This window comes from Trematomus bernacchii, unplaced genomic scaffold (genome assembly GCF_902827165.1).
Source record: "Trematomus bernacchii unplaced genomic scaffold, fTreBer1.1, whole genome shotgun sequence".
Classification (NCBI taxonomy): domain Eukaryota; kingdom Metazoa; phylum Chordata; class Actinopteri; order Perciformes; family Nototheniidae; genus Trematomus; species Trematomus bernacchii.
The window spans coordinates 13197739-13207804 of record NW_022987803.1 but is presented as its reverse complement, the minus strand read 5'-3'; the positions used below and the strand labels follow the sequence as shown (position 1 = coordinate 13207804).

The 10066-nt window shown below is 38.3% G+C and overlaps 1 protein-coding gene across 1 annotated transcript; it reads left to right on the top strand.

The window, feature by feature from the left end:
* Positions 1-2378: 2378 nt before the first annotated feature.
* LOC117498612 (phospholipase B1, membrane-associated-like) lies at positions 2379-6246 on the top strand. Its single transcript, XM_034150808.1, has 6 exons — positions 2379-2445; positions 3555-3636; positions 3824-3926; positions 4088-4183; positions 4445-4516; positions 5611-6246. The coding sequence occupies exons 4-6, from the start codon at positions 4103-4105 to the stop codon at positions 5746-5748; spliced, it is 291 nt and encodes a 96-aa protein (XP_034006699.1). The 5' UTR covers positions 2379-2445; positions 3555-3636; positions 3824-3926; positions 4088-4102; the 3' UTR covers positions 5749-6246.
* Positions 6247-10066: the final 3820 nt, after the last annotated feature.

Genomic DNA, 10066 nt, shown 5'->3' with positions numbered 1-10066 from the left:
GAACTATAGCGGATAACACCCGTTTCGTCTCCGTGTGGACGGGGCCTAAAAAAGCAGGATAATCAACTTCCATCTCAAGGCTGTGTTCCTGACATTTTGTAAGATGCATTTCTGAAAAGAAAGATGGATTCAAAGGTTTAGATCTGACATTGATGAGTTGTCTCTCTCAGGAGTTCCCAGAGAAAACTCGACCGGTGAGTTTCAAACATCCTGTGTTCCAGTGTCCGGACATGAGCCCTTCTCCCTCTGTCCCCTCCTCAGGTCAGTCAAGGTCAAATCCAAATCAGCCACTAAATCAATGTTATCCAAAAGTTAAAACTGTATACACATATTGTATATTAATGTATTCTCTTTCATCTTCCTCTCTAGTTGAGTTTGTGAAGGCGGCAGATATCAAAGTCATTGCTGCCCTGGGGGATTCACTGACAGTAGGTGGTATTTGTTGATTTTCGCTTCAGCTGCATCCAGTACAAGTAATATGATAAGTAATTATAATCACAACTAATAAATTGTTCAATGTCAGCTATCCATATTAAGGACATGTTTACAGACAGGAAAACATCCTCAAAACTCAAACATAATCAAGGTTTCCAAATGTTCTTAGGGGTCCTGAGCGTATTTCCCTCAGGTGTCGTGTCTTTCCTTTTCAGACGGCCATCGGAGCAAACGCCACCACTGTACTGGGGATTCCTATAGAGTTTCGCCATGTGTCGTGGAGGTGACAGAAGTGTTGTATAAAAACATTATAATGGATCTCTTGACCCTGCTGTGCCAGCATATATAATTAATATTCATGTGATCTTTTTTTCTATATTAAATTGTGTTTTAATGTAAGATTATTTCTTCAGATAACAAAGCCATTGTTATATAGGGACCAAAGTCATTTCGGTACTAATTTGATATTTCTGCATTTTTCAGCATTGGAGGCTTTGGGTCATTTGAGTCTGTCATTACTTTGGCAAGTAAGATGTTTTAATCAACAATAACCTACAGAAGCCCTTAAAGGCAAGGAAGAAAAACGTTCTGATGATCCAATTTCTCAATCTGATACAAATAAATCTTTTCTGTGCTAAGGTTTACAACATTTAATAAAAAAAGCATAATCAGTACACCATGTGGAGAGCAAATGTTGCTAGGGTTATTTTTCTTCCTTTGGTCCTATTTTAAACATAGGGTAGTGGTGCCCCTAGCCTCTTGTGGCTGAAAAGAGTATTGCAACAACAAACACTGACGGTGAACAGATGAAAAATGTTACTCTGGAAACAAAACTGACAAATCCAATTGGAAAATATTGACATTTTTTGAGATTGCAAAAACCAAATTGTTCTTTTAACGTGTTCTTGCAGAAGCATTTCATTAATTTGTTGCTATCTGTAAAAGAACCACCATTTGCTCAGAACCCACCCTATAGCTTAAGTCATAAACACCAGAAGAAGGACCAATTTAAATCAGACGTGGAAAAACTGATTCCCAGAACTTTCTTTTGCTCACTTGCCTCTCTGGGCTTCCGTACATCTCAATATCTCTTTACATCATTGTTTTGTACATGTTCCATATTACATTGTCTTTACATTTATCTTTTCCACTTCTGATTTTTAGACATCCTCAAGCTGTTCAACCCCACCCTGCTGGGTGCCGCTCCGGGGAAGACGGTCCACGGCATGCAGGCTCATATCAGCGAGACGGGCTTCAACCTGGCTGTGACGGGACACAACACCTTGTAATGACTCGTCATCCTCCTGTTTTCATTCTTATTAATTATTGATCATAATGCTTGGACACATAGTATGTTCTGTCTTCATATAGCAACCTTCCCAGTCAGACGAGACATTTGATCGACACCCTGAGAGGTTACGAGGTACAGTATTTGCCTGTTTTCTGCCAAAATGTAACAACCAAGCAATGAAAGAGTTAATAAATCAGGTTATAAAAGCCCTGCGGCAAAATGCTGTCCCTGAACCTGTTTTGTATTCACCAAATGTTCTCTCTAACCCCTCCGTTATCTTTTTCTCCAGGGTCTGAACTTCGAGGAGGACTGGAAGCTATTGACCATCCTCATGGGCATGAATGACATCTGTGATTACTGTAAAGATAAGGTCCGCCTTCTTTTCAATCAGTTTAGTTCAACAGATCAATGTCTTTTTAAAGAAGGAAAAATGTTCATAATGAATATCTGCGATGTTCTCTCTAGGCTCTATTTTCAGTGGATAACTTCATTCACTATATCACCGTGTCCTTGGAAATGCTCATGAATGAGGTAAAGTGAAAGAACACATTGTAACACATTAGTTGTGAATGAGAGTTCAGTCAGACTTCAGTGCAGCGTGGTTTTCTCCTCCATCTTGAGCTTCAGGTTCCTCGTATGATCGTCAATGTGGTTCAGATCCTGCCCATGCAGACCCTGAGGGAGGTGCAGAAGCCCACCCCGGGGTGCCGGCTCCAAAGGTGAGCCACTCATTCGTAACAGGAATATTTTAATTTGATTTGCTCATTTGCATTTAAAATGACACAATCTGCACTTTTAAAACAGGGCTGAAACAGAGGGGTTTATGGGATGCTGTAATGCATGATCTGTTTGGTATTTCGAGCCAAAACTTCAGAGACATGTTTTGTGTATATCTGAGAGATATTCTTGACAAAGAGTATATTATATTATTAGGGGACCTTTAAGTATGATGTTTGACCTTTACTCTGTTTTCCGATTCACCTGATGAAAAGGGAATATTTAGTGCTCTTTTTCAGCCTGAGTTCAGGTCCAACAAGGATAATTCATTGAAAACATAACTAGCTAAGCAGCCATCATGGTCCTATAAACAACTTGTACTGTATATTAAAGGTGGGGTAGGTAATTTTGGAGAAACCAGCTCGAGATCGCTAGAATTTGAAAATACACAGCCGGAAAAAATCTGCCACTTCCTTACAGAGCCCCTCCTCCAACACACACGAACGCGCACATGACCAATGAGGGCACGAGATAAGTTTGTGCACAGATGGAAGGCTGACAGGCAGGTAGGCCATCCAGTTATTTTAGCCGGGCCGGCTAAAATGATTGGCCGTACTTTTTACAGTACTACTGCTTCCACAGATGACATTTTATGGATTTTTTGTCAAAGCACTTAAGATATTCATTGCTATCGGGATGTTAAGAGCATTCCATGGAATATAACAAAAAGTGTATCTCGAGCCGGTTTCTCAAACTTACCTACCCCACCTTTAAGTTACTGTTGGCAGTGGATCCCTGCAGTATACATACACTGAGAATGGACTTGTGCAGACCAGCCTTGTTCGGCTCATTGTCATATTTTCCTGTTTTGGTTACAGTAGCCTTGGATTTGCTACCAAAATGTTGAGCGATTTTCGAATGAATTGCTTCAAATTCACACAAACATCCGCCTTAATTTAAGACTAAACTGATTACATTTTGGTGTTAACAGGTCAACGTCAGTGCAACCTTACAAAACAGGTTATTGGCCATACCTCTAGAATGTATGCGCTTATTAATACAATTTCACTCACTTGTCCGATGCTCCTTTTGTATTTTTATTCCGCTGTAGGTCTTTCTGCTCGTGCCTGATAGAGCCAGCAGCCCAGTCTGAGGAGCTACGGGAGCTGGTAGAAGTCAATCTGGAGTTCCAGGTACAACATTTTAAATAATTATTAACCATCCTGCAAGATCAGGATTGATTTTGGGAAATTCATATTTGAATAAAACACCGTAATGAACAAACTGGTGCATAGGGCCAGTTAATAACCCTCTGGAAGGAATTGCTGCTGTTATGTAAAATAGAGGATACATTGAGTTTTATTGTGCTTTATTCCACAGAAGAGGCTTGAGTTGCTGCTGTTCAATGACCGGTTCTTCAGGGACAACTTCGCCGTGGTTCTTCAGCCCTTTCTGAAACACGCTGACCCCCCCCCGCCTCCCGGTAATCCACCCTCACTCTGAATGAAATCTGAGGAGATGAATTAGTGTGAAATCGCACATTAATTATTGACTAATTATTATTAATTGACTTAATTAATTAAGTGTGACAGCTGCTTTGTAAACATGAGAAGATCCGACAGCGTTTGTTTTGTCTCTGCACAGAACGGGAAGATCGATATGACCTTCTTCACTCACGACTGCTTTCACTTCACCATTAAGGGACACGAAGAGCTGGCGAAGGGACTGTGGAACAACATGGTGAACAATGAGTCACACTGCTTGTTTTTAACAAGACAGGAGGTCAAAGGTCAACCATCACCTCCATTGCAATTCAGGAGGTTTCATTGTGTAAATAGATGACACAAAAGGATGGAACATAATTAATATTCTAATAGAAACTCTAGATCACAGGAAAAGGGAAATGAAGGACATTTGAAATCAGTATTTTTGCAACAAAGTTATTAAATATTTCAAGATTACATTTTTGTTTTGTCCTCGTCTCTGTGTTCTGCTTTCCAGTTTCAGTCAGAGGGGGGAAAGATGATCGTGAGCAGCTTCTCCGACCCCATCAGTCTCATCTGTCCTCCCATGGTAAGGCAGAATAAAATCTGTGTTTTTTCCTAAAATATTGAGGATTTTTTAAATTTCATTACCAATTTAAAGTAATTACCTGGATGTCTTCATGAAAGTAAAGAATGAAAATAATCTTGCAGAGGTCCGAAACCTTTTCAGGATCACAGAAAAAAAGGAAATGTTGACTTTAATTGAATGTATTATGTCAACAGATTTCACATAACTGCATTAGGTTAGTTGAAAGCATTAACGTGAAGTTTAAATTGAAAAATGCTTCCAAATAACCACCAAATACAGTCATGTGGAATCTGTTTAATTTAATTAAAGTCAACATTTCAGTTATTCAGGATAGTTACTGGTTAAGATTTCATATCCATTTTATTTTCTAGGAGTTTCTGCTGAAATATTTCTCTGTCATTACATAATGTTTGTTTATTTTCTGTCTTCTTGGTGTGTCCTCCAATGACGGACATATTTGTCAGAATATTTGAAATACACCAAGGAAATCAGTTCAGAGCAGTCCCTGAACGCAGCTGCCTCACAATGCAGCAAGTTGATTTATTCATGGCCAACTTTTGTGGAGATTTAGGATATGCACTAGAAATTAAAGCAACAATTATATAAGAAAAAAGAAAAAAAATTATTAAGAAAAATGGTGGGGGACGGGTTAAAACGAAAATAATAATACAAAATAAATAATTAAATCCAAATGGGGCTAAAGGAAAAAGAACTAGTGGCCACAACCCAGATAGATGTCCATATAATACACTGGGGAATGTGTCAAAACATTTTTTACATAAGATATTTTTCTCTTCAGCACCATCATTTGCACTTCTGGTTGGATGTAAACTACATTTCGTTGTCTTAGTACTTGAATATCATCTCATTCTTAGCAAGTACACAATTCATACCATATCAAGATAAACGCATAGCCACTGAGATTTTGTGAACAAATCTGGAGGACTCAAACGCAACGGCATCATGTTGAATTGTAGTAGACTGTTAAGTAAGATACATTTTTTTAAGTTGTGACACATTTAGCAAGATGTTCAGGCAGAAAATAAAGAGCCATAAACGCTAACAATCCCCTTATCTCCACGTCCCTTCTGCAGGAGCACCCGTTCATCTTCACCCGGCCGCTGGCAGCCCGCTCCGGTCACCCCCCCCTGCAGTCTGCCACTCTCTCGCAGGCAGCCCTCCTCCTCCTCCTGCTGCTCCTCACAGCTCTGGCATGTCTCCCGGTTATGTAGCTTTCACTTTTCTGGACTGTTTTCCAGCCTGCCTGTGCTGCGTTGGTTGCTGTCGGGGTTTCAGAGCGATACATATGCAAAGTAGAGTTGGTCAGCCAGACTTTGCAACTGAATACTGAATATTATTATATTGTATAGGCAGGTTGAGACTTAAGCAGTTGTAGGTGAGAAGCTTTCTTTGGATGGATCTGTTGCTGGAAGAAAAACATATTTGATATTCTATGTGATTTATCAGTCCAAACACACTAACTGAGGGGAAGGGGCGGTCTTCAGTTTTCCCCTCATTGGAATAATAAACTCGAGGTGTATTTTTAAGCAAAGGTCTGGCTAGTAGTTGCTTTGAATACACTGTATCACCTATCATAAGTTGCAGATTTTGTAAAGAAGCATGTAGATGAACATTTTGTGAAGTTTATACATTCATTAATAAAACATTAAACTAATCAGATTTTGACCAAAATGTTTTTGAAAGTGTTTTTCTTTTAGGAATCGTGAATTATTTTCGAATGACATTTCTCAGATACATTGTTCTTATATTAACAGAGCTTGTTCTGTTTACTCTTGTTGAATTGCAAATAAAAAGGTTGGAATTTCAGACAAAATTACAAAATGCATCCATCTCTTGTGAATATCATATATGAAAAAGCTTATTAATTAAAATATATTGTTTATATTGTCTTCCTGACAAGTCATCATTTCATCTAAAGTAGTTCAAATGTCTTCTACATATTATTAGGTAATATATCCTTAAATGCAATTAAAGGGGAATTGTTCTGTATAGTGAATAGATTGACTTTTGATACTTAAGCTACATTTGGGCTTGTGATATTTTTGTATTAAACTCTGGATTCTTGTTTACATTTTTATATTCATTATTTGACTGAAGCTCAGTACCTCGTCTTCCATTGCTTAAACAGTTCATGTTGTGTTTGAGACACATCTTCCCCTCAGATCTCCAGGCTGCTGCTGGCCCACTTCCACTGCTCTGTCCTGCATTATAATGTGCCGAGCACTCCAAGAGGCGAGGTAATCCACCCCGCTGAACAGAAACACTGAATATCCTACAGACTACCTTATGGTGAGCCATTGTTGTTCATCTGCACACAACCACGACCATTCAGCGTATCTGTGTACCATCACCTTCTACAGATTAGATCTCTATTCATCGTGTTTCTGGTAGAGAGCGTGCGGTTTACTATGTATTGACTCTGTTTAAAGAGTATGACTACGTGTGCAGGTGGAAGCTATATTAAGCTCAGCTCAGGTTTGCTCAGAAATGATAATTAAGCTCTTGAATGGAAATGAAAAGCAGGCCGCGTGTACTCAGCATGGTCGGGTTGAGATGGAAAGAACAGAATGGGACGTTTTTCTAAGATAAACATGTCTCTCATAAAGCAGGGAAAACCTTTTGGACGTTCACTTTGAATAGGAGACATGTGTTTTCATTTATTGAGTGAACCCTTTTACAATATGTTTTCTAATTTCTAAAATATATATTCCCATGGTCCCTAATGTCTACCTTTGGGTCCATTTCAGTCCATTCACGTAGCTGGTGGATTTGATTATGAATGCATTCAAAGAAAAACCCTCTCCACGTTTAAACAAAGCTGTCGCTGGTTTATGCGAGACAAATATAGAACTGACGCAAGTTGTCCTTTTATTGTCTCTCTGAAAGCGTAATGAGATCTCTGGGATCTCAGTGGACGCCGCAGGAGGAAATTTGAAACAACAAACAGTCCTACGCTCACCCTGGAAACCTCTTTGTCTGTCAGGTTTTTAATGAATGTGTCGGTAACAAAAGAGAAAATGACCTCATAGATCTAAGTACACCTGGGACTCGCTGCTTATGAGGTAAAAAGAGAGCAAACTGTTTTAGGATGCTCCACAGGTTGGTAGTACAACTAATCTGTTTGTGAAGACAGACCTTATTACACTTGAATGAGAAACATCAACCTTAATTATGCACTATTACATTTGATTCATTTAAACAGGCCATTTAATAATACTTCAACGGGCCCTGTTATGCTTTTTGGAGTTTCAATCAGAGCAGACTGGGCTCTGGTTTCAGACAGAGGGTGAAAAGAGGTGCAGCAGCACAGGCAGTATGAGAAAAATAAAGAGCTTTTTGAACATTAAAGTGGACCTATCATGCTATATTTGAATAATATAGTGTAGGACCATACATAAGGCATATTTATACTTTTTTTTTTTCAAAATACTAAACAGATCATGCATTTTAGCCATGCCTCATTTTGCTCAATTTGACATTTTTTATCCCTGTTTTAGCAAGGGCAGATTCAGTGAGAACAGCACCATCTACTGGCCTGGCATATGTACTACAGCGTCTCCAGCGCTTTCGAACGGCAATGGCCGTGGCTGTCTCCTCCTGATTGGTGGAGTTGGCCCAATAGCCGTAGCGCCACCGTCCTGACGTCAGGACAGTGTTCAAATCTGGATCAGTTTTTATCAGATCCGTTGCAGCCCCTTTTTTAGAGATTTGGGTATGGAGGAAAATAGAGAGGGTTGTGTTTTCTGACACTTGGTGAGTTCCCTGGAACACCGGGGACACATATTCATGTATATAAGACGTACAAAATGCATTTTGCATGATAGGTCCCCTTTAAAGGATGTGAACATCTCAGATAGAGGCACAAAATACAAATATGAAGCTGAACATTAACATCATATGTCCTCTTTAACACTATAACTAGACATGCTTAAGGAATACACAATCAAATAAATGATAACCATTACGTTATGAATCATATATAATGACTTCGTACAATAATCTTTCAATTCCAAGCGACTAAGATGGAGGTGTGACAAAACAGTATGGCAAAATAGAACTCTCTAGCAATAGTTCTCAAATCTAATCATAATCCCCATTTGTACATACAAATATTATAACGCCCGATGAACACATTCTGAGACATTTATTTGAAACATTGAGGAAGTTATACGATACGATATACTTTATTGTCCCCGTAAGGACATTCTGGACTCCGTCCTGCAGTTCCGCATACATGTACATATACAAACATAGTAAACATTTACCTAAGTTGATATAAATGAGTTATTTACATGGCCTAAGAAAGTGAACTTGTGAATATGAGCAACTGTCTCAAGTCCAGAGCTGCTTCATAGACAATGAATATGGGACTGGTTGTGTTGTTTTTCATAAAATAACCTAAATTAGGTTTTTTCTTTAAACGTGTTCTCAGTTGTGAAACAGAAAATGTACCGGATTTGATATTTAATGTTTTTAGTGTTCATGTTTGCTATTAACTTTGGACAGTGTAACGCCATAGGACTAATGTAAGAATAAGAAAATGTGTTTATCGTGTCCCTTTAACTAATCCCATGAAGTCATGATGATTTGATCATTTCTTCATGGTGCTCAAAAATATATTTCACTTCATCTAATCCATTAAGTACTATTCATCAATTACAACATGTAGTTATAGCAACATATATCCTGCATCTAGTCTATTATGTCACACAGTTTAAATCCTGTTCCCATTTGTCTCTGATAAGAAGGGTAAATGCTGCTTTTCATGGCATTTCTGTATTCAAGCCAATAGCTCACATGATCAGCGCAGGAACAGTTACAGTGAAGACAGCAATCATTTTCAATAAACCGTCACCTAGCAACACATTCAGGCAGCCAGGAGACATGATCAGCAAACACAGTGTGATGATAGGGCTTTGTCCGGCATGGAAAAACCACATAATGAAGACTGCAACGTCATAAATGGTAAAATAAATTCAAACATATCATATTTTTATTTTACTTGAACATGTAGGCCTACATCATGTATTCAAAAAGACACTACACATTAAACAAAAAGAATGACAATGGTCTGTAGTTGTGCAGGAGAGGTTGAAAGCCAAAAAATAGATATTAACAATCGTTAAAATACTTAAATATTTTTTTTAAAGAAAAAGGATCATGACCTGGTTTATGTGAAGTTGTACTAAAACGCCTGAGACGCTGTGTCCCAGTGTCTTAAAGGAATTGTGTTCAACATGTTTACTTCTTATGATTATATGAATATTTGTTTATTTTTTCTTACATGGAGCAACTGTCAGGAACCTTATTTTCCCCTGGGATTAATAAAGTATATTTTGATTATTAATTGTTTCACGAATGAAAGCCTTTTTCAGATTTTTTAACAATGATATTAAAGAGATGAAAGTAGGCTGTTTTCCAAAGAGATAGTCCTCTGCATTTAATATACATTATATTTCTAAAAATGTTCCGCTATATCAGATTAAGGGCATTTTCCAATGATGCAATGGGTCACTGACTGCAGTGGAA

Bases quoted from the DNA above. Each gene is read 5' to 3' on its own strand.
- LOC117498612 (XM_034150808.1), top strand. From the start codon at position 4,103: ATGACCTTCTTCACTCACGACTGCTTTCACTTCACCATTAAGGGACAC. The intron at 4,184-4,444 runs GTGAACAATGAG...TCTGCTTTCCAG, and splicing joins AGGGACTGTGGAACAACATG to TTTCAGTCAGAGGGGGGAAA. The intron at 4,517-5,610 runs GTAAGGCAGAAT...TCCCTTCTGCAG, and splicing joins GTCTCATCTGTCCTCCCATG to GAGCACCCGTTCATCTTCAC.